Raw genomic sequence first — 25,219 nt, forward strand, 5'->3', positions numbered from 1 at the left:
TTAGGTGTAATGCCCACTGTTCAAGTACACACATGAAACTATTCAGTCACAAATGGTGTAACACAAACAATACTTCAATGCCCTTAAAGTATAATGAAAGTTATGACCATTCTCTTGGTTACATACAATGGAATGAAGGCAAATCAAGTAAACACTTGAATATCACCACCGTCATACTGCTGTCAACCAAACGCTATTACTGATGTGCACAAACATAACAGAACAGGACATCAAGGCACATTCAACACACAAAATGAACGGCATTTGAAATAGAAAACATAGGACTTACATTTGCATGAACACACTCAAAACTGTGGATAAACTGTTGGAGCAATTTCTTGTTATGAACTGGACACACTTCTGTTCTGACTGATGCAAGAGGAGAAAAAGGGAAAAGTCTTGTTCACTAAAATTACCTGCAGGTGCGTTCATGCAATTACCTGCAGGTGCGTGCGCACACCCGATGACCTGTGCACACACTTAACGAGCACACACTTAACTCTCACAGGCAGCCTTTTGTACAGCCAGACTGTCTCTCTCTTCATCTCTTTCTCTCCATCTCTCTCTCTCAAGCAGACACACATGCTCGCGCGCGTACACGAAGTGAGGCCGCTGCTCCGTACATACTGTATTGTCATTGAGCTTTTTCTTTTTGAGCCAAATACAGACGAAAATAAAAGCCTGGGTACCAAGGCTATCATTGAGCAGATGTTTTGAGCACGGAGTAAATAGCGAGAGAGGATTTAAAATGCTCATTTGTTAATTGCATGGTCTTCTCTCTCTCACGTTCAGTCTTCTATGTTTCTATACCTTATTGTGCATATTACTTATAGTTTTTCTTTCTTTTTTCTCTCTGCATTCCTTGGCCCTGTTGTATTGTTGCTTGCAGCTATATTTATTATTAGTATTATTAATATTAGGGGGTAAAAAGGGGTGCATAGGCACCCCTTTTGTTTTTTAGTTTGTTTTAGTTTTAGTTTTTTTCTGTGTTTTTTTGCAGTTCTGTGTGTGTGTGTTTGTTTTGTGCGTCCGGGGTTCCGCAGCAGACAAATAGTCCAACTGCAACCAAACTTGGCACAAATTGGGGGGGCTTTGCAGGTAGGACAAATCCCAGAAGGGTGATTTTTTTCTAGACTTAAACAATACTAGAAACGCTCCTGGCTGTTATGGTGAAAATGCTAATATATCATCTGTCTTTCTCTGGATACTTGGTGAGACTTGGTGAGTCTCCAAAGGCCGTTAAAATCTCTACGCTAAGGCAAGAGTTGAAGGAGGCTGATACAATTGATGCTCACCTTAGGTGGGCCCATTTCCACTCACTGATTATTGACAGGAAGTTAAAAGCCAGAGGAGCTTCTGAGACTGGATGTAGAGTGTGTGTGTGTGTGTGTGTGTGTGTGTGTGTGTGTGTGTGTGTGTGTGTGTGTGTGTGTGTGTGTGTGTGTGTGTGTGTGTGTGTGTGTGTGTGTGCGTGCGTGCGTGCGTGCGTGCGTGCGTGCGTGCGTGCGTGCGTGCGTGCGTGCGTGCGTGTGTGTGTGTGTGTGTGTGAGTGTGTGCGTGCGCGCGACTGTGCGTGCGTGTGTGTGTGTCACAATAACGTTCCAAGCCACATGGCTCCACTTAGGAAAATCCAAAGACACAAGTTGATCAGGACTCTTATTTTGGTTGAACTCAAATGCCTCTGAAATAACTTGTTGGGCGTTCTGCAAGACAAACGCATTTAGAAGGACATACAGAAGGACATACAGTATCAGATTTTACATTTCATCTGTTAACAGCACCCAACATCATCCATCTCTCTCTCTCTCTCTCTTCTGGTCTACTGGTGCGTGTCTTTGCTTCGAACTCCAGTGACGTCACCGTTGCCAGGCGACCTTGTGAGCAAAACAGAATCCCTCACTGCACGGAGGGGAGGCCCCATACTGCTGATTGGCACGTGCGTCTCTCTATCTCTCTCTTTCTTCTCTGTTTTTCTACTCTCTCTCTCTCTCTCTCTCTCTGTCTATTTCTCTTTTAAATGGAGCCCCATTTGTAAAGAACATGCATTTGTGGCATGAGCAGTGCAGAGTATGTGGGTTGCGCCCAAGAAAAATGTGACAAATCTTCTATTAACTCTTGTTTTGATTTTCCTACCCCCAGCTACCAATGGGTAATCAAATGTGCTGATTATCCCACAAATAGATGTTCCTTATACAGGCTTTCCAACAGTATAAAAGTGCCAAGAATATATACAGTCCACCCCCCTCCAGCACTTCACAACCAGCCTGTGAATTTTTCCTCCTCATATCTGACCTTTAAGCATGCGTGGCCCATTAGGACATGCCTCTCTGTCTCTCTCATGTTGTCTAGGGGAAGGAGAGAACAGAGGTGATGGATGTAATGAGTGTAGAAGCCTCCTCGCTGCTTCATGTTTAAAAGCTTTTTGACAGCGTAAAAGGAGAATGTACGACGCCGGAAAGCGGCTCGTGCACGCCCGTTCAGTATGTCTTTTTGCTGTGTAAACGGAACGGCAGAGAGTGTTTGATTCCGTGACTCTGTGAATCTAGTTGCTTCCTGGTTGCGTGTGTTTGCCTGATTCAAGCAGCCAACCCCTGATGTATGCAAACTGTAGTCTCAAAATCTGACCACAATCAAATGAAGTCAATGTTTCGCACAACACTGTGAGATACACTGAGGAGAGCTAGGGTTTACCTTTTAAAATAATTTATATTTTATAACATTGGCAATGGTGTTTCAATTGTCAAAATTATAACTATTGTCTTAACAGTGTCTTCAAGGTTTACAAATCAATCATATGTTGGTTTGGGTTTAGGTACGCAGTAACAGGTATTTGTTCAGTGAAACAAATATGTCTATGTCCACTCCCAGATCAGATACTGTTTAGCCAAGAGCAACAACAAAAAAAGAATGCTGTGAAAAATAAATATATAACTAAATACATAATAAATCCATAGATAAATAACATTAGCCTAAGAGCCTTAGTATCTGGGTCAGAACCTTGACTTACTGTACACACACACACACACACACACACACACACACACACACACACACACACACACACACACACACACACACACACACACACACACACACACACACTCACTCAGCCCTTCTACTCCTGCCTTCCTAAGAATTAAGAATTACTGTAGATTGGTCAGAAGGAGCAAAGACAAGCGGCACTCTATGAGATGAGACCATCTGTTAAATGGTGGAAAGTGGTACCCAGAATAGACACTGCCTCTGACTGCAGACAAACTGCTCTTTGTGTGTGTGTGTGTGTGTGTGTGTGTGTGTGTGTGTGTGTGTGTGTGTGTGTGTGTGTGTGTGTGTGTGTGTGTGTGTGTGTGTGTGTGTGTGTGTGTGTGTGTGTGTGTGTGTGTGTGTGTGTGTGTGTACCAGGAAAATGACTCGGACTTAGCTCCCCCTCGGTAATATGAAAAACACTTGAGGATCACACCAAAAACCCTTTAGGTGTACAGTTTTTTGTGACAAAAGCTTTTAGTTTTTTTTGGAGAAAGGCTTTAATTGTACATTTTGTGGCAAAAGCTTTAGTCAAAATGCTAATTTGAAGAAACACTTGAAGATTAAACATTAAGAGGATTATACCAGGGTCAGTCCACCCTTAGGCTTCTGCACCTTATGTATAACGCACAAACTTTTTTTTGTTGGTCTTTTTTATTGCGCTTTTTTTTTCTCTAAGCACCTTAACGTCTATAAGTATATCATGCACAGTATACATACATTGCTGCTATGCTCAGGCACCTTAGTCTGTCTCTTATCTCAGGTACTTTGTAAATATGTAGATAACTTGTTTTTTTGGCTTCTATTTTTCTCTTGTTTGATCTCCTTCCCACTTGCCCCCCTACCCCTCTTCTTCTCTCTCTCCCCACTCTTCTTTCTACGGAATTTAACGTTGCGATGGGAATGATGTACAAAAACAAATTTCACCCACTTTTTTACCTTGTAAACCTGTGATGTGACAATAAACCTGATTCTGTGTGCGTGCGTGCGTGCGTGCGTGCGTGTGTCGTGAGTGAGCGCGGGAGTGTGTGTTGTGTGTGACAACACCACCCAGGAGCCCAATCTACACCTCCAGCAACGGCATTCTGTACCACCCTCCTCTCCACCCTGACACCCCCGCTCTAATTTTCTCACTTTGAGGATCAGTGTTTGCTGTCATTATGAAGCTGAACTGTCTCACCTCTGGCACACCTTGCTGGATATCTATCTAGATCAGGTCTGTAGTTCCCCCCAAATGTATATGTATTTGGCCATGGAGTCCACGAACCCCCATCTGAAAAGAGTTTGTGCCAGGGACTCCCATAAGAGAAGATTTGTGTTTTTGTCCAAATTATTAAAAAAACAAAATCTAAATGTTTCAAGACTTCAAATGTGTTGATCTACAAGGTCACAACACATCACGGTGCGACATGCTGTGACCTTAAGATTGGCTGTTTTTCGAATAACCCAAATATAAAATAGGGTTAAAGTGGTTAAACTGGGAGGGCGCCCGCTGGCCTAGCCCTAGCGGTCCAGGCGCATACCACATATAGGCTCTAATGCTCCCGATCTCAACAACCTTTGCTGCGAGTCATTCCCCGTCTCTCTCCCCCATGCAGTTTCCTCTCTCTTTCTACTATATACTGTCAATAAAGGCCAATAGCCCTGGAACCCCCTCAAGGACCCCTCAGGGGACCAGGACCCCACTTTGAGAACCACTGATCTAGATACACTGTGGTTTAGTTGTATGAGATTAAATATATTGACATAGCATTCAATTAAACACATACTGTACTGTGATTTGTACTTAAGCTACTGCTCCATGAAGACAGCAGCTGAGTTAATATGTAGTGCAACTAATTCTGCCTTCCCTGCTGCCCCTCAGATTTTGGATTGGCCTTCATCCTTCTCTGCCATAGATTCCTCTCTGCCTCAATCCATTTTCCTGTACCTCGTATCACTCTCCTGCCTCCCTCGTTTGTAGACAGGCTCGGTTAACTTATTTTGGGTTTAAGCTTGGCTGCCATCCCAGCCCCCCCCCCCCCCCCCCCACTCCATCTCTCTCTCTCTCTCTCTCTCTCTCTCTCTCTCTCTCTCTCTCTCTTTTTTTTCCTTTCGTCCTAATCATCTCAGCTCCCTCTCATTCTTCGGGAGGATTTGGAGGTGATATTGATCCACTTGTGAAGATGGACAACATAAATACAGTACATGAATATATTTTCAGGACACAGATATCCCTCACCAGTGAACGTATAGGCTAATTCATTCTTGTGCTGTTTTTCCCCCACCTACTGTCATTGACCCATTCATTTCTGTCTCATGTCTTACCCCCCCCCCCCCCTCCCTCTCTTTCTGTCTCACTCTCTCTTTTCCCCCCCTCTCTCTCTCTCTCTCTCTGTCCTCGTCTGTTTCTATCTAGGTCAGAATAGATAATTGTTGCCGCAGACCTGCTGAGAGACCTCGTGCAACCTTCTGAGGGCGAGAGGAGCAGCTTGGTACAGTGACAGACGAATTGCCTTCTGGACATACAGCTGACTGACATTATCCTTACCACCTCTGGCTGGGCGGGGAATTGATCCCCGCGGGGGCCGGCCACATTACCCACATTGGTCTTAGCAGTGCCCCTCCCCCACTCCTTTCTCCCGTTCCACCTGAGTCGACTGAATCATCCCTTGTGTCACTCTCCCATTTAGGCTGACATTTCCCGCAAAGAAGAAGCCACGGACACGGTTCAAAACCCCTGTCCATTCCAAACCTCGTCATCACTCAGGGGCTTATTCAGGAAGTGAAAGTTGGTCACGTATCGTTACTTGATAACTCAGCGACATCTGTTACTTGACTGGCACTATACACATTTAGTTTTTTCAGAATATTCAGTAATTTGGCCACCTCCATTAGCTGTCCTGTGGAGTGTGCTCATTCAACCTTATACCTTCTGTATGCTGGTGGTGAGGCAGAGATGACGGCCCACCTCCTCACCTCCGTTTTATCACGCCACCTGATCCAATTATAACCAGCCGCCCCACTAGGAGCATATTCACACCTGCAGACTCCTGTGAACGGAGGCCGGCCCCTAGCCCCTGGCTACAGGCATGATGGGGGACGGGATGAGTTGGGTATGTTTGAGCCCAGCAGAGTTCTCCCAGCTGCAGAAATACAGCGAGTGTGAGTAATGATGATCCTAAAACTTTATCTAACCACGTTTATCCCTATTTTGCATGTCATTATAGGTAAACATACGTTGTGAGCTTGTAGAGCAGGCTATTTCCGCTATTCGTCGTAGGAATAAAACTGTATATACTATAGGGCTTAAGTGGTTATTGTTGTTTTTGTCTATGTGTATGTGGACGAGATCAACAAGGATAAGCCTAATTTGTACTTTATTAACAGTGTCGCTAACCAAAAAATACAACATTTTCACATTGTAGTTGAAGTATTAATTGTGTTGGACTTACTATGTGACATTTGTGTCTGCGTGCTTTTGTGCACATAATGTATAATATCCATGTGCATACTGACATGATATGGCTCATCATAACCTTTAATGTATGAAGCCCCTTCATGCAATGTGGTTGCATATCACGCTGTACCGTTATTTTATTTTTAAAGATGTTTTTTTTGGGGGCACATTTTGCTTTTCATTTAGTAGACTGTAAAGATTAAAATCTGGGTCCTCGCGACTCACAAGGAGCATGTGGTCCATGCCCTAACTGGCCCATCCACATGATGGCCTTCACATGATCTAGTAAGTAACAGAGCAGTTGAAGCTTAAGGGAGTAAGCATACTCTTTCAGTATATGTTCAAATAGGAAAAATATATTGGCACAAGGAAAACAAACAGCACACTCCTTTTTGCCACGAGACTTAGTGCTGTATATCGCAGTATATCTTTCCTTCTTACACTTTGTAACTTGATGGATGAGCCTCTTGCGCTGTCGTTTTGCTCCCCAGCGATCAATATTTGTTAGGCAAAAGAGCATCTGTCTTCAGGCCTACAGTGTGTTCACTCTCATTGTGGACTATGAATACAGGATTTCACTCTTACACAAGCTATTCAGCCAAGCACAGGTGGGAATTGGCTGGGTGTACGTACGCACACACACATGCACACACTTTCTCTCTCTCTCTCTCTCTCTCTCTCTCTCTCTCTCTCTCTGCAAAGGCAAATGCAAAGGCACATGAATATGCACAGAGGGTGAGAAGAGAGACAATGAGAGAAAGAAAGAAAGTAACTAGCATGTTTCTTAAACTAGATATTGTTAACCCACAACAGCAAGACATGTTGATTGACAGCAGACTAGGGCTTTCCCTGATGAAGGATTTCCTTAGTCGACTGAAAGCCTTCCATGACCTATTGAGCTTGGTGGGTCTGTGTATTATTGTGTGTGTGTACACAGAGGCGTATTCTCATTGGGGCCAACGCCTCGTTGGCCCCAATGATTTACAGACCATGGCCCGGTCTGTAAAACCCTGCTCCCCCAGGGGAAAAAAAATCTAAAAATCAACATAACAACATTAGCAGCCCCTCACCCTTTAACACATGGGGTGCCAGGTTTTTTTTAAAACAGAGTACACTGAGTGCCAGGATTTTTAACTATTTTTGAGGAGCCGAGATACAGGCTTTTGAAGTCTTAAGTTAACCAGGAAGTGGATTGGAGTCTAAATCTTCGTAAAATTATATATCCTGGTGCTGTGAAGGAAAAATTGGAGAAAAAAAAAATAATTTTTTTTTTTCAAAAAACGTATATATACGGTTTTGGCACCCAATGTGTTAAGTCGCCTTTGTTTTCAAATGGGGCTCATTTGCATTCGGCCGAATTGTTAATGAGTGGCCATTAGAAAAGTTTTGCCGTCAAACCGGTTCTCCATTGCGCAGAGACGAGCACCTCTCCATTCAGAAATGTAATAGAAGAAGAACCGTTGTCCTGAAACACCCTCCCCCACGTTTAAACCGGCGGTCTCGGTCCGCGAAAAAAATGGGGCAGTGTGTTTTGGGACGAGCGTTCCGTTTTCCACCTGGAATGGCTTGGTAATTCTCAATAGACTTATCAGCCGTTGTTGTGCGAACCCCCCCCCCCCCCTCGGGGGGAGGTGGGGTTAAGAATCTGGCCCGGTCAACGTTAAAACCCACCATACGCCTGTGTGTGTACAAGATGGTACATTCAGTTGTTAAATCAGTCAACAGCCTTTCTTTTCAGATGATTTTCTATGATTAAATTCTGTGGCTTAGTGTTCTATTTCACATGCTGTTGACATGCTACGCTACTGGGTTGTTTTGTCACATCGAGGCCCTCAAATTAGCCCACTACTAGACTTTATTGGCTGCACGTCCGTTTATCTGATACCTTATGGGCTCATCGTGATCTTGGAATTGTGCGTAGGGCTAAGGGGGCAGGGAAGACTTTTTAATGAACATCTATGAAAAGAAAACTACTCGACAAAGATAACACGACCAAGATCCCAATGTTTAATGTAATTAGTTGACCAGTCAACTATGAGGGGTCAGCCCTAAATCAGACAATGAGCTGTTACCTTAAAAGGCTTCTGAGAAGTTCTGACTGAAATTGCCTCACTAAGCTAGTGAGTTTATTTCTCAAATTTATAGTGGAGTACTTTTACAAAATTGTTGTGAAATTATCAAAATATTTTGTCAAATTCTATTCACTGTGCATTTTTCAGCCCAATGAGAAAAATAAACTAACCTGAGGAAAGGGGAAGCAAAAGTACATAGAAACAGAAAATAAAAATAGGTATAGACGTCAGTGGGTGTGTAATATGATGGGGCCTGTAGACTGGTGGCATAGACCGTATTCACACGGCAACCATTTTGCGTCATACTCCCACACCCTGATGAGGTGAGAGCATAATGTAAGAGCAAAAGCTTGTTGCAGACAGGATGCCAATTTCTCTTTAGTGCTGCTAACTCCCCCTTCCCTTCAGTGGACATTTTTTATGGTAACCAACACAAAATATGTTCAGCTTCTCCCTCTCTCCCCTGTTTTCTCCATTGCTGTAAATTTGGTTTCTTTGCCACTGCTTTGAAAATATTTAGGCTAGATTTGTTGCTTCGATTCTTTTCTGTCTTGTCAGTGCTTTGATGGTTAAGAATACAGATGGTGGATTAAAGTTGAGATATTTATCTGAATTAAGATTAGTGTGATGTTAGCATAAACCTTTACCCCATCTGAGTAAATTTGTAGTGGGGTAGAATACCACGTAGTCTAGCAGCACTAGAAATTTAGGACTGCTTTAGGCTTTGTAGCTCGCCAAAAGTAATACTTTTCAGCTAGCGACATGGTTGTATGACAAAGTGCAAGTTAGGCTCCTCATTGACTGGTTGCAGTTGTTGCTGAAGCATTCTAAGCTCTGTGTGCACCTCTGGCACAGACAGTGACATACTGCTTGCACTGACTTTAACTCTGTCTGTGTGCGTGCGTGCGTGCGTGCGTGCGTGCAAAATGGGAGTAGATAATATGAACAAAGTACACCCACAGTGGGATTTGAACCCATGATGTTGGGAACATGGCACTAATGTCTACCACAGTGAGCTTCACGACTCGCTGTTCCACCCACCGTTTTGGAAGTTATTTGTAGCGATATCCAATGATAGCATGTCACTTATTTGGCCACACCTACTTCCAAAGCGTCACATATTGCAGCCCTTGTCATTTTTCCGCCCCAAGTCGTCACTATAGGACTACTATTTGTGAGAATGTGTAGCAAAATTACAGTCAGGCTGGCACTGTATTGTTTCATTCCATTCAGGGACGGTGGGGATTCAAAAGAATACAGGCAAATGATTGTACAGTTTATCACTATCGAATCAATGGATCAGTGTAGGACACTGTGTGTGCGTGCTGCGTGTGTGTGTGTGTGCGTGCGTGCGTGTATGTATGCCTGTGAATCTGCGATCTGTGTTACTGATCCATAAAGGGGTTGTGTATGCTGTAGGGGTGAAAGGTTGTTATCCATTATAAAGCTGTATAACTACTTAAGACACTCTCTGCTCCATCATATCGTGGCTTTTAACAGCCCGCATAGATTGGCAGCCTAATAGGCCTGCCATTCCTACCTGTTTGGCTTTGCTCTTCCCGTAAAAGATGATTAATCCATCGCAAACAACCGCCGATGACTTGACCTTGTTTGGTGATTACGTGCCTCTGTGCTTGCTGCTGCTGACTCCCCCTCGTGTATGGGGTGTACACATGGGGACCCTCCCTGTTGTTCCTGTCATCAGAAGGTCCTGAGTCATTCTGAATATCTAATGGAGGGCAAAAAAATACATGAAAGATTTAAAAGCCTTCAAAGCTGCTGAGCACTAAATAAAATGAGGTTATCTAACAGGGTGCCCCGCCCAGAGCTGATTATGACAACTAACATGATTGCTGAAACTGTCTCTTTTGAGGTGGAGCATGTGCGCACCTGTGTGTGTGTGTGTGTGTGTGTGTGTGTGTGTGTGTGTGTGTGTGTGTGTGTGTGTGTGTGTGTGTGTGTGTGTGTGTGTGTGTGTGTGTGTGTGTGTGTGTGTGTGTGTGTGTGTGTGTGTGTGTGTGCGCGCGCGTGCACAGATGTCCATATACTGTATGCATGTACACATGGCCTATGCAAATGTATGACATTATTATGACGGGTCAGTGGGGTTAGTGTTCAGGATAGAGACCATATGACGTGTGTGAGACATGTGCCTGTGTGTGTTTTTGAGTATGTGTGACAGGGAGATTAGCATCTAAAACTGGAAAACACGGCATGTTCTCCTTCCACGGACAACTCCTGACGATGGTGACTCACAGGCTCTGCTCCATCAATACAGCACTCCCTCTCCTTCTCCGTAAGGGAGAGGGGTTCATTCACAATGTTTACTAATAGAATATGCAGTCTGCACAGCAACTTTTCTGTTCTTAAAGCTGCACTATGTAGCTTTCATCTTCTACCCCGGATTTGAACCCGGTTTCCTGCGCAAGAGCTGAAGTTTTCCGCCTACTTGCGGGGTCTTGACCATCGGGTCAAAATTTGTGTCAGATCTCGTGTCTAGGTGAGACTTGACCTTTGACACAATCTAAATGTCTCAATAGAAGAGACAACAACCCCAATTGTATAAGTTATATTGTATTAACATTCTCTACCATACAGATTGGACATTTTATTCATTCAAAAGTATCATTATATCTATTTTTTAGGATCTTTCTTTGGGCTTTTTATGCCTTTATTGCTAGTACAGTAGGTTGACAGGAAATGGGGAGAGGGAGAAGGGGAGTGACACGCAGGCCGTCGGGATCGGAACTCGAACCTGCAACGCGCTGTCAGGCTACATTGAGCCGAGGTACCCGGACCGCTACGCCAGCCATCCGGGCCAAAAAGTATGATTTTGTCTGAATGACTGCTACTGACTATTTGAGGAAATAAGACCAGACAAGATAAGATAAACATTAAATGTTTATCTTATTATTATACATTTTATTGGTCCCCGGAGGGAAATTCAGGTGTCATAGCAGCACCAGTAATAAGGCCGAAACAATACTGGACAGGTGATAGGAAAAGTAAAAAACAAACTAGATATTTAAAGAAAAAAAGATTCAAGCTTAGATTATGGCACTAAATATATGCAATGGGTCTGTGCATGAATGCATACATCAATAGATATACAGTCTATCATCAGTGAATATATAAAGTACCTCTATCAACAATGAATACACAGACAGTCTCTCACAAATTAATATGCATATGAATTTATGTACAGTTTATCTGTCTGTTTGAATGAGTATAAATGCATGGTCTATCAATAATAAATCTATGAATTAATACATGATAATATGATAGTATCGGTGAATGAGTGTAATATATGAGTGGTCTCAGTCTGTCAACAATGAACATACAGAACTGACAATCAACAGTTAATAACTGCATGAATATACAGTATGTACAGTCTGTCAATAGTCTATCAACAATTAATGTATGAATATATGTACTGTCTATCAACAGTTACTGTAACCTAACACGCATATACTAACACGCATGTTATTGTTATGAAATATACTTTCTAGTAGTCTGTGTGCAAGAGTGCCAGAGTTAGTAGTCAATAGTCAGACAGGTTTACAGGTGGGTCTTAAGTTCTCATAATGTGGGCCAAGCTTGGTTGTGGATTCTGATGGCTACTGGCACAGGGGACTGCCAAGTCATTTATTTGTATAGCAAAGGCAATTCAGAGTGCTTTACACAACACATTAAGTGTTAATACAGCACAGACCATTAAGACACACAAAAAAACATTTTAAGAGGACATTTAAATATAATAAAAAATCAGAGGAAATAAAATAAAACTAGACGCGTCGCAATTCTGTGAAATTGCAAGTGTGGTTGCGCCGACGCCGGTCGCTGGCCGCGGCTGCCGGAACTCGAGGAATACCGCCGGAGGCCGCGCGACGTGTGATTCGAATTCGGTGCCCATTGGATCCCGCGTTTGTGACACGTGCCGTTTTGATTTGAGGAAATAGATCACTTGCGTTTCATTTTGAGAGGATTAATCCCCCCCAAAATTATGTTTTTGCATCAAACGGTTATGTTTTGTGCATTTGTGGCGCCCCCTATAGATCAAAGTGGAAATGCTTTGGGGGATTCGTTGAGTAAAGCACCCTTGACATGTGATTCAATTTGGGATGGACCGGACGTTTCGTTGGTGATTTTTGGCCTTTTTTGTAAAACAGGCCCCTCCCGCTAACTTTGGAAGCCATTTACGGACGAACGGTATGGACTATCAAATTTCCGCTTGGATATGTTTATCGCATGGGTCCAGAGATCATGTGTACTGATATTTGTTAAATCTGGACAGAATATGTGGGAGAAGGAGCTAAAAGTGTGTTTTGAAGAAAAATGGCGGAAAATCTATCCAGACGCACGATTTTTTTATTCTACCACCTACAGTTCAAGAGTTATAGACCAAAACGTAAAGGGGGCTGTTATAGCGCCACCGTGAGGCCGACTGGTGTAATTTCGGACTAAATTATGAACCTCCCCTCCAAGTCTTGTAACTCTAGCCCTTACGGTTTCTGAGAAAAAAAATACTTGAATGGGAGTTTTTTCATTTTCCCATTAAAGTGGATGGGGAAATTTAATGCACTAATAAATCAATATCAATTAAACTATATAACCAATCTCTTAGCAAAATGATAGTGCACGATTCCCGGTGAAGCCGGTCATTTTGACATATGGCACGAGTGTGGGAAAAAAAACTGTGGGAGGAGTAGCGTGCCAAAATAACTAGAAATCTAGAAATAAAGAATAAAGAAGGTAGAGTACTATAGTCTAATAAGAAGATAATAGAACAACATTGCAGTGCAGAAGAAATAGTGAAAAGAAATAACAAATAATTAAAATTAAAGTGAAAGGCAATGGCAAGGTATTCAGTTTCGATTTAAAATAACTGAGATTTGTATCAGACCTGCAATTTTCTTGGAGTTTGTTCCAGATATGTGGTGCATGAAAATTGAATGCTGCTTCTACATAGTTCTGAATCTGGGTTCAGAAAGCAGACCTGTCCCAGATGACTTAAGTGGTCTGGTTGGTTCATGATGTAGCATAAGATGAGAAATTTAAGTAAAACATTTTTAGCCCCACATAATCCCGCAATATTACCATCTAGTCCTGCAAGTTCCCGCAATATTTCCATTGGAACCCAAAAACATTACAGAAGCACAGAATGAGAGACAGGGAGACAGCCATTACAGCACCATGGACAGCGACATGCTGGGCTGGGCTTGGCTTACTGCTTGACAGTAGGTTAAGATGAATAAATAGATGCATATTGCCTACCTGTCAGTAACAATGTTTCCAAAGTATGTTGTCCTCTGCATTTTGCCATAATATAAATGCTTTGCAATCTCCTGCTTTGATTTTCTATTCAACTTTGTTTGCTGATTCCATGCTGTGCTATTCCATGCGCAATGGGGTGTGCCGATATATCGTCCCGCGATATATCGCGATACGTTTTCGCGACGATATGTATCGTTTTGGGGAAAAAAAATATCGTTTTGAATTTTTTTTTTTTTTTTTTTTTTTTTTTTTTTTTTTTTTTTTTACCAATCAAAATAATCAGGCATGCAAACAGCCCCGAGGTGAAAAGGGTGACAACATGTTGTTTTTTTTCGGGTCAGGTGTCACACTATTGCCCTATTTGGATTCAAAACGGCTGAAAAGCTACAAGTTTGCATGTCTGAATAATGCAAAAACAGAATTATTTGTTTGCATTTCCTTTTTTTCTCCCCCATTTATTTTCATAATAAAAAAAGTGCGTATCGTATCGTATCGAAATCGTATCGAAGTTGTGAGCCAAATATCGTATCGTATCGTTTCGTGAAATTAGTGTATCGGCACACCCCTATTGCGCAACAGTACTCAACCCACACTGTGGCATGCTTCAGGTGCGCTACATCCAGATTGTATTGTGAGATTTAGCGGGAGATTTGTGGATCCTGCAGGATCCCAATCCCAATGCTGGACTCTAGCTTAGGTGGTTAAGAATCGGAGTGTAGTTCTAAACTTTTATTTTATATCATAACTTAAAAAGAAGAAGGAGGGTGTTTGACTCTTCTCTCTGTTTTCCCTCCTCAGACTCCACAAAGAAGCTCAAGGATGTACTGGAGGAGTTTCACGGGGAGGGCATTCTTTCCAAATACAACCCAGAACAGGTACTCATGTACTACACTGCTCTACTGCTTTATCCTACACAGTAAAGTCCTCAGTGCCAATTTAACTTTATCCATTTTAAACTCTGAGTCAAATGAACACTACAGATTTAGCGGAGATTTGCTATCCTTTTTTATATTCTGTTCAATATATGTCTGTGTTGTTGATGTGCGATTATCATCGACCCTAACCGCCGACAACAGCAAATTGGCTCCCAGCGTGGTGGGTCATCGTAGTTACTGAATCAGGTGGTGCTGACTTGCTGTCTGGTTGATGGCACTGCAAGCCACTTGGGCTTCCCAACAACTTCAAGCATAGTTTTCTGTCCTTCCTCTCTCTATTTACTCGTCCTTCTTTATTAAAACCAAAATCTTCTAAACCCCTTACCGTGAACTCCATCCCACCTCTTCTTCTCTGCCATTTTTTTCATTTTCTCCCCCTCTTCTTGCTTTCCTAAACCTCATGTCTATCTTTCTTTTTTCCCCATCCAAACCAAACTGATTTATGTGATCTTCTTCCAGTTCCTGTCTTCCTGTTCTGCCTTCTTTATTATCACCTCCGCCCTGCTGTAAGCGTCTCCTCCTCTGTCTCTGAGTGGACATGACTAACAGTCTGCCTGGAGCTTTGGCGCCATATGAACAAGTCAGACCCAGGGGTGGGTGGGGTGGTGGTGGTGGTCATGTGGTCCGTCTGAGACTGGACTCTGACCGGGCGCCCTGCTGACAGCTGTGTGTGTGTGTGTGTGTGTGTGTGTGTGTGTGTGTGTGTGTGTGTGCGCGTGTGTGTGTGTGTGTGTGTGTGTGTGTGTGTGTGTGTGTGTGTGTGTGTGTGTGTGTGTGTGTGTGTGTGTGTGTGTGTGTGTGTGTGTGTGTGTGTGTGTGTGTGTGTGTGTGTGTGTGTAAATGTGTCTGTATGTTTCTGTGTGTGTGTATGCACGCACATGCATCATACTTTTAATGAATAATCAGTCCATGGTGCCAGCTCTATGGGAATCTAGAACCCAGGTAAGTCTGGCATTGCCCCCTGTCAACATTGACAGACTCCCACATTGTCAGCTTAAGGATTATGCTGCTCTTCTTCTCCTCAGCTCTGTGGCAGGTGGTAGGAATGATGAGTTGCTGACATTTGTTGACATTTCCCATAGATAGACTTTTACTACTTTCTCCCATTTGCAAGAACATCTATTTAAAAAGACAGAAATAGGCAGAATGTCGAAGATAGACAGATGATTGAATCTTTATGCGTGTCATCATTGCCGTATTCTCACCCTAACATCGGAGGAGCAGACAACGGTATATTTTTTCTAGAGATTGATGAGTGACAGGGAAGGAGACAGAAAGAGGCTAAATATTTCAACCGTAGGGGTTCCCTAGGTGACAGCCGATAGCTAGATCTCCATCAGACCTGACAGATTTATGGTTGCATCATTCAGTCAAGCTCATTTGGGAGCCAAATTGATCACGTATAAAATAAAATGTTACTCGCAAGACATATTATTTAGTGCTCAAACTGCTTATTTTGCTTCCATTTACTGCCATTGCGTTGTCGGTGGTGCAGGGTTCAGTAACAAAGCTGCCCACGTTCTATGATGTTTTGGACCATACCAACACATCATTGTCGGCTCACAGCATCGGGCCATAAACCCGGACATAAACGTACAACATTTTGCTGTTAATTGCTTACGTAATTCTTTTAGGTCGCAGTTGTCGTATGTTTGTTTACATTTTGTCCAAAGTCATTAAAACGCTATCTAACTTACCTGAATAGTTGAGTCAATGTTATCTTAACATAACTGCATGCTTACTAAGTCACGGACATTAATTGAATTTCGTTCATGAAGCAATCTTTCCTTCAGGGATCAATCCATGCTTTAGCCCAAAAAAAAAATTCACAATAAAGTTTCAAGTCCCAGCAAGTAGATTTTCAAACCTCACTGAAATGAATGGAAGACATACTGTAGGCTTCCTCAAAGACCAAACAAACCACACGCTTTGGAAAATGGTCATCAATGGTCATCAATGTTAAGTCTATGAGTTGTAGTCAATAAGATAAATATCTCAGACCACCAGTATGTTGTTTTAAGCCTGAATTATGCTTGACAACAAAGAGTTGTGCGAGGTGTTGCTCGACCAAAATATATTTATTTATATGCTTTCAGCTTAAAAAAATATTTTGCATTTGCATCGCACCGAGTGAGATGTCGCACGACATTTTACCACCAAAGCATAAATCAGGCGTTATACTGCATGTACACATATACCAGGTCAACACAGGCTTGCTCTTTCATGCTTTTCTACACATCTATTGGGCTGTCCTGTAGAGAATGGTTCAGTCTTTCATATCTCTCATATCCCTACCTTTTAAGGCCAAAGGATATCAATCAAATCTTGACGGAACTCTTAGCCAAAAAAAAAAAAAAAGATTAAATGAACCATGTAAATGTGTCATCGTTGCCCTTGCGGGAGATATTTGTGGCCTGGCAGCCTGTAACTGTCATCCAATGTGCTGGCTCACGGACAACGATAGCCCATTGCTGAGGATTCTGTCATAAAAAACCCTCTCTGGACCAATTCCATAAATGCCTATGTCTGGGTGCACTTTGTTCAAGGAAAGGTATCATGGTAAGAACTCAAAACGTGTTTTATTTATATTATTTTCAGTATAAAAGAGTTTTAAGAGTGTAATGGGTTCATGTGCTTGTGTGCATGTTTTCCAAATGGGGAACAGAGTAATGGAACGAGAAGTAGATGGAAAGGGGTATAGAAATGAAAGAAAAATGGGCAGAGAGATTGTGTGTGTGTGTGTGTGTGTGTGTGTGTGTGTGTGTGTGTGTGTGTGTGTGTGTGTGTGTGTGTGTGTGTGTGTGTGTGTGTGTGTGTGTGTGTGTGTGTGTGTGTGTGTGTGCGTGCGTGCGTGCGTGCGTGCGTGCGTGTGTTTTCTGTTAACATATTTCTCTCATCTGCCATGCTACATGATGCACAGCAAATTAGAGCCTAGTGGTTTGTTTGCCAATGCCTAATATGGAGAAGAGTGCAAAAGGCACAGGATCATCCCCACCGTGTGTGTTCTTCTGTAATGGATATAGTTTCCATGAGCCCCCCCCCCCTCCCTCCCCCTACCACTGCACTACTTTACAGGTGACTTTTGAATGCAGAATATTAGAAAAACAGATATATACTGAGACCTGATGTGGAAAAGTTAAATAGATGTGATTATATTCTGGTATGGAGCAAATGGGGATGTTCCTTGTGAGGACATGTTAAGAGTCCCCCAGGGCTCTATACTAGGTAGGGGTGTCACGATTCACTTACCTCACGATTCGATTCAAAATCGATTCCTAGGGTGCCGATTCGATTAAAATTGCGATTCTGCGATTAATTGATATTCGATTCGATTCTGCGATTTATTGCGATTTTCTAGGGTGCCGATTCGATTAAAATTGCGATTCTGCGATTTATTGCGATTTTCTAGGGTGCCGATTCGATTAAAATTGCGATTCTGCGATTAATTGATATTCGATTCTGCAATTTATTGCGATTTTATATAAAAAAAAAAAAAAATTTAAAAAATTTTAAAAAAATCGATTTTAATATTTTGAATCGATTTTTAAAATCGTGGCATTAAGAATCGCGATTTATTCATGAATCGATTTTTTTTGACAGCCCTAATACTAGGCCCCCTCATGTTTTGACTGTACACTCAATATCCTCAGCAAACAAAGTTCTTCTTAGATATTTTCGCTCAATGTTCCCTACAGAATAAGGACGCAAGGGTTCAATGGGTTAAGTGTATCTGGGGTGAGTGTGTCTCCAACAACAATGAAAATGATCCAGCAGAGAACCTCATAAGAGAGTGCCGGCCAAGCCAGTCAGAAAACCCTAACCACTGACACCTTCTCCGCCAGCGTAAAGTAGCTAACGACCCCCCCCTTTCTCCTCCTTCTATCTTTTCCATTCCTCCCTCCCTCCCTCCTCTCTCCTGAACTTCCTCCCTCCTTCCCGCACCTCCTTCCTCCCCTCCTGTTATTCCGACTGTTAAACAGAAGCAAGATGTTCTCACCCAAGTAAGCCACAGCCCAGTGGGCTCTGCATGCTGTGTGGTGTCTGTCTGTGTCGGCAGACTGCATGCACATTCTGTCCAGTATACGACATGACATGACATGACATATAACATGAGCCCCGTCCCACCAGATACCAGATGATTTCTCACCAGAGCCAGAGGACAGAGGGCAAGTGTCCATGAGGTCCCATTGGGTCACGTCCACTGCTGTCATGTTCCCCCTCCATGCGTCTGTCTGAGGGGCAAATATCTGGGCGGGAGATAGGGGTGGCTGGGTTTAACAGGTTAGGTAGTTCCATATAACCCTGGAATGTTGATTTGACATGTTTGGTCATCTACTGTATTATTTTTCTTATGCCTTTGTTATTCCATCAGGCCTCTGGCACCAAGTTGTTGTTGTTTTCAGGTCTTTGTCTCCATTTTGTCCTTGATTGGACAGGCTGGCTGTATGCTTTTGAACTTTTTGCTGACATTTAACACTTCCCACAAGATAACGTTTGTAATCCATGTCCATAAATTGTAAATAAGTATGCTTTCGGTCTTATGACCTTAAACCATTTGTTGTCTATGCCAGTGTTTCTCAAATGGGGTTATGTGTATTGTGTAACTATAGGGTACATATAGAGGTACTATAGGGGGAGAATGGGGAAAATGAAAGAAATGATTTTACCGATAAAAACATTGCCAAACTTTGTGTGAACCTGCTGATCTGCTGAAGTGTTAAACCAAATTAAATCAGAAAGGTATCAAGCACAAATTAAAATGGAAAGCAATACTTACTTGCACATTATTTGAACATATTGACATCAAAACGGGACTTAATGAGATGTTATGGCCACAGCTTAAAATAAATCTCTTCAGGAGGCACTAATTGCAACTCTTTCACGCCATTTCTTATTTGTAGTGTTTTATTCTTCAAAAGGTGGTTTATTGCTATAGCTAGCATCATATGCTAGCTATGGTTTTCTTAGCAAAAAAGACATATTTCTGAGGAATATTGAAGCCAAAAGGGTTTGAGAAACACTGGTCTATGTCATCTGAAATTTACATTTGACGGAGGCTAACACGGCAAGTATCAGCCAGGGCCATTTTAGCTTGAATCTGACAATCCTCATCATGTATGTAAGTCCTCAGTCTTCCAACAAATGTATCCATACATTGTCGTATCAAAGCTTCATTTGTGAGCGTACTGTGGTAGCATGCTGTCGTTTTCTCGACAACCCGTTGACCGCTTTGTCCCGTCCTTCGCAGCCCATCGACTATGAGGGCTTCCACCTCTTCATGGCCACCTATCTGGAGAACGACATCCCAGAGGAGCTGTGTCAGCACCTCTTCACCTCCTTCAAGAGCAAAACAGGAGGAGGCTGCTCTCCTGATGTGTCGTCCCGTACAGGAGCAGGCATGCTGGGTAGGCACGCTGACGTTGTCTGTGATTCCGACTGATCCTGTTGTCAGTCAATCCATGCAGATTAGCTGCTCAATCTCGGAACAAGATTTGCATCTTCACTTTAACAAATTCATCATCATGTCATCATGTCCACTCTCGTACACTAAGACAAACATAGACGGAGGGACATAACACACACACACACATACACACAAACACACACGACACACACACACAGCCCATCTGTAGGGGTGGGAGGTGGTCTCCCCACTCTTCCATTGAGAACCCTGGTGTCAGCTAGGACACTTACTGGTTGACAAGGAGTAACTGAAGCTCATACGGTGCAATATCTCCCCTGGCCAAGCAGAGATTCCGTCTTGGATGAGTGGTGGAAATTTGTTTCCCCCGGGGTTTGAATCCCACAGCTGAATATCACAGCTTTAAATTAACACTGACAATTTTGTACAGGCTAGATAGAGACAGACAGGCAGACAGACAGACAGGCATCGTTGGGGCGTTTTGGTTCATTACTTCCGCTGTGCTTTGTGCAGCTTTTAACCCATTCAAAGCGGGAACCCATGTAACCACTTTATCTATATTTTATACCGTGGCTATTAAAGCTTGTAGATCTGTTATTTTTGAAAAGTCTTGACCATTTGTGAAAATATTTGTAACTCAAATCTTTGCTTCTGGGGGGGGGGGTCCCTGGAACAAAATATTTTGAGATGGGAGTCGGTGGCCAAATACATATAATTTTGGGGGTCCTTGACATAAAAGAGTTTGAGCACCACTTATATTAAAGCAACATAAGTTTTTCAGAAAACTGTTAGGATTTAGAAGACATTTGTAGAATCCCCAGAAGCAAAGATTTGAGTTACAAATGTTTGCTTTAAAAATATATATTATAAAGATTTGCACAAATTTTCACGATTAAAAAAAAATTGCAGATCAACAAGCCCGTAGCACTCGGTGTCGCACTATGAGCTTGTATATCTGCTATTTTTTTAGTAGCCAGACATCTAAAAATGACACAGGATACTTTCCCGGTCTAAATTGGTTAAACTGTGTCCACCTCCTCCTCGCCTGCCATATGGGTTTACATATGAGTCCTGTGTGGGCCCTGGCATTCTGCTCAGTGTCCTGCATCCTCTGCCCGCCGAGCCCTCACTGGAGAAGCGGGTCGAGCTGGGGGACAGATGGAGCGATGACAGGAAATTGAAATTAGAATTCTTGTATGTTATTTGTATTCCAATGCTGGCCTGGCCCTCCCGTTTTTACACTGAGAGAGATGGAGAAGGACTGTTGTGTGGGCTTCAAGTCTCAAGCAATCTGAACAAGACAAAATAAAACCACAAACACGTTTGCCAGTGTCATATAAGATCAAAAATAAACTAGGAAATTATGTGGATCCTCAGGACCATACGGAATGGCTCCAAAGTGGATCTCGGACTAGGCTTCACTATGGATCCACGCTGTTAAAACCTTATTGCCAACATCTTTAAAGCTTTAATCCAGAACTTATTTGAATGGTTAAAATATTATTTTAACCAAATTTGGATGGGAGAGTACGCTAATACAATTAAACTAGATCTGCAGTGGTTGGAGGTGGTCTTCCTACTCTTCAATTGAGAAATTAAATGTTGGTGTCATGTAGGATACCCTCTGCCTGAAGCTCATAACGCAATATCTCTTCTGACCAATTGGGGATGTCTTGTTGACTGAGTGGTAGAAAATAGAAATGTGGTCTCTCATGTCACGATGTCAGAGACCCAGACTTGAATCCCATAGGGCATGAAAGTTATGGATTGCACCTTTAAACATCATCACGGGTATTGAGACTGAATGGCCATTACAATTTTTCTGTCACTCCCCGAAGCAGGAGCTTAGAAACTGGCTTAAGATTGTCCGACAAAATCGATGACTGGATAACAGAATAGGCTTTAGCAATATTTTAATCATCCTTTTCATTTACTATGAAAGTGACTTCAATTATGTCACAATGTCATAATTCTATGTCTCACACACACAACTGACACCACACAGTGACTTTGTTTATGGTTATTCGATTTTTGGCAGTTTTTTTTAGACAGGACAGTATATAGAGTAAGGATACTCAAGCTTTTTAATTTCAAGAACCTCAAATTCAATTGGCATTATGCCACAGACCCACATTATAAAATGTTTATCTCTGGGACCCCAATCTAAAAACATATTTTTGTTCGATATGATTTGGTCTGTCATGGTCTGTCATTTGATCCAGAATTCCTTTACTGTCTATGTATTATAGATATAGAGATAACAGTGAAACTATCAAAATAGCCATCATTGTAAGTATGTATTTAGTATGTATTTACTAGGGGTCCTCGGCTAAAGAAAGTCTTACTGGACAAATCTGTAAAATTGTGTTTGCTGCGTATAATAGCCTAATGCAGAGACCAGCCTTTTCAAGTCGGTGCGGTTGAGAACTGAACATTCTAATGTTGATTTCGCAATGGCTACTCGCTATTGAAATTATAAACTGGCAGAATTAAAGGCTTACTGTATATGTGCATGGAGCTGGGGACCCCCTGGATATCTCTGGGGGTCCCGGGCCCCACCTTGAGAACCAATATTATAGAGACAGGAATCTGAGGACAGAGAAGGAGAAATCTCACAACCCAGAGTCTCCATCCAGGGACGTTGCTATTATGTGGTCAACACCATCTGGTGAGCTACCATCATGCCTCAAAGAAGTGGAGTGTCTCGAGGAACTCTCCTGTTCCTTTTACCCTGTCTGTTTTTGAAATTGCGCACTCTAGGAGACTCTCGACACAGCCTACACTGACACCTGGTGGTTACTGGATGAATTCCTTTAGAAAAGTGTCCTTTCTTTACCATCCAGTGACACTTTCCCTGTTATAATTAGACATTATTTACACCTGATCTGTATATCCTGCAATGATTATTTACTCCTTAACATACTAGTGTGTGTAAGGCCGAATACAGTCTAAACAGCGGCACAGACACGCACAGCCTTTGTATCTTATTCCACCAGAATTTAGAGTAGACTGTAACTGGCATCCTAAGCACAAGAGAGATGGCCCGACAAAGACTGTGATCACTGTACATGATGCTATTGTGGGCAGCAAGGGCATGCAGATTTATGTGTTTCTTTCCCCTCTCAGGACCCAACACAATATCTGTCTCTTTAATGCCCTGTGCCGTTGACCAGACTACTCAAAGAGGCCTCTATTGTGCCTGTGGGAGATGGTTTGGAGGTTAGAGCATTAGTTTTCCTGCTCATAAAAGTGTTCAGAGGATCCAGAATATTGCGTCATTTTATTTGACTGCCTTAAAGGGACAATTCATCCAACTCAACTGTTTGCTAACCTTGAGAGCATTCCGTAATTTAGAGCCACTAGAGTCTAGTGACTGCTGCAGAGGCCTGTTCCCTTGTCGTCACTTTGTGTTTGTGTGTATAACTGGCTAAACTTTCCCTCACCAACGCTCCCTGACTGTGCCACTCTCCGCTCTCTCCTTTATCCCTCAAACGTCACTTTGACGGACCCCAGAGGACCGTTCCATTGATGCAGGCATCTCTATACAGACCGAAGTGGCCTGTGCCCCCATTACAGGTACCGCAGAGGGAAATGTCATCAGGGTCATGTCATCTCAGCGGGACAGTGAGCGTAATAGCTCCTGCTTTTGTTATCAGTGTGCTCTTGTGGTCGTAGCTGCACAAAGACTGTATGACAGTCTCATGGTTTTTGTGGTATTGCTGGTCTGTGATTGGTGTTGTTGTACGGTTCTAATGAGATTTCTTTTGGTCATCTTTGTTGCTTCTGTGCCTTTATTTGGTCGTATTTTGGCTGTGTGTGGTGAAGTCTTACTCTGTGTTGTTGCTTATTAACCACATGAACCCTAGCATCCCTATTCTGGACATGTCATAATAGGCAAACACACAGCGAAAATAGGCGTACATTCGGCAAAAATTGCAGATTTACACGCTCATAACGCGTTGTGCTTGTAGATCAGCTATTTTCATGAAAGAGATTTGTTAGAGGGAGGAAAGGAAGGGGCCAAGTACTGACCCCTGGGTGACCCTGGTCGTTGATGTATATAGGGTTGAAGTGGTTAAACATTTTAGCCTACTGCACATCCAATCACCCCCCCCCCCCCCCCCATCTACACAGTAAAATCCAGAAAAAAGTTAAGTAAAAACTTAAATTAACACTGGATTTTGCTGTGTACCCTGTACAATTTCCAGTCATTCATTTAACTCTGCATTCCTTCCCTCTCATGTTGTCTCTATGACTCCAACAGGGATGAATGGGAAAAGCATCCTTTCAGCTATGGGCCGATTCACACCGGAGCACTCCGGAGTTACGACCACGCCGGGCTCAGGGGCCACCACCTCACCCTGTTCATCTCGCTCATCCTCTCAGCGTTCAGGAACAGGGGGCCACACGCCTGGTGCACCCCACAGATCCCCCTGCACCCAGCTTAAAGCCTCAGAGAGCAACAGCAATGCCCTGACCCCCAACTCTGGCCCTGCCAGGTCCCCGGTCTCTCCCCATCTCTCGCCAGGTGAGACTAGCTACTTGCAGATTGCGGTCAGAATAACTGGTTCTTTTTAACCTAATATAGTAAATATACCTTATTTATACCAGTGCTTTTTCATCTCAAGGACCCCCAAAATGACATGTATTTGGCCGTGGACCCCCATCTAAAAAATATTTTGTGCCAGGGACCCCCAGAGTAGAAGATTTAGGTAAAAAAAAATATGATATATATATATATATAAATAAATATATATATATCATATGATATATATATATATATATATATATATATATATATATATATATATATATATATATATATATATATATATATATATAAAAATATTATCAAAATTATTCAAACTTTTCCATACATTTTTTTGTTTAAAAAAAATAAAAATAAAATAGCAGATCTACAAGCTCGCAGCGTGCCACGAAGTGACGCGCTGTGAGCTTGTATATCTGCTATTTTTGAAGTATAAAATGGTGGTTAAACTGGTTAAAATGATTGTGATGATCTAATTTTGCTGGGGACCCCTTGGAACCTCCA

The 25,219-nt window shown here is 42.5% G+C and overlaps 1 protein-coding gene across 4 annotated transcripts in view; it reads left to right on the top strand.

The window, feature by feature from the left end:
- The window catches only part of dgkg (diacylglycerol kinase, gamma), a 108,735-nt gene that overhangs the window by 12,462 nt on the left and 71,054 nt on the right, over positions 1–25,219 (top strand). Inside the window, exons 2-5 of one of the 4 annotated variants that reach the window (XM_084085265.1) lie at positions 5,423–6,168; positions 14,608–14,684; positions 19,993–20,149; positions 24,431–24,694. In XM_084085265.1, coding sequence (XP_083941391.1) covers positions 6,096–6,168; positions 14,608–14,684; positions 19,993–20,149; positions 24,431–24,694 — 571 coding nt within the window. In that variant the 5' untranslated portion in view covers positions 5,423–6,095. Of the gene's footprint in view, positions 1–5,422; positions 6,169–14,607; positions 14,685–18,972; positions 19,026–19,992; positions 20,150–23,691; positions 23,743–24,430; positions 24,695–25,219 lie in introns of those variants that run through there. The other 3 variants (XM_084085266.1, XM_084085267.1, XM_084085268.1) reach the window with 3 other exon arrangements.

This window comes from Gymnoscopelus microlampas (genome assembly GCF_963454915.1).
Source record: "Gymnoscopelus microlampas genome assembly, chromosome: 17".
NCBI classification, from domain to species: Eukaryota; Metazoa; Chordata; class Actinopteri; order Myctophiformes; family Myctophidae; genus Gymnoscopelus; species Gymnoscopelus microlampas.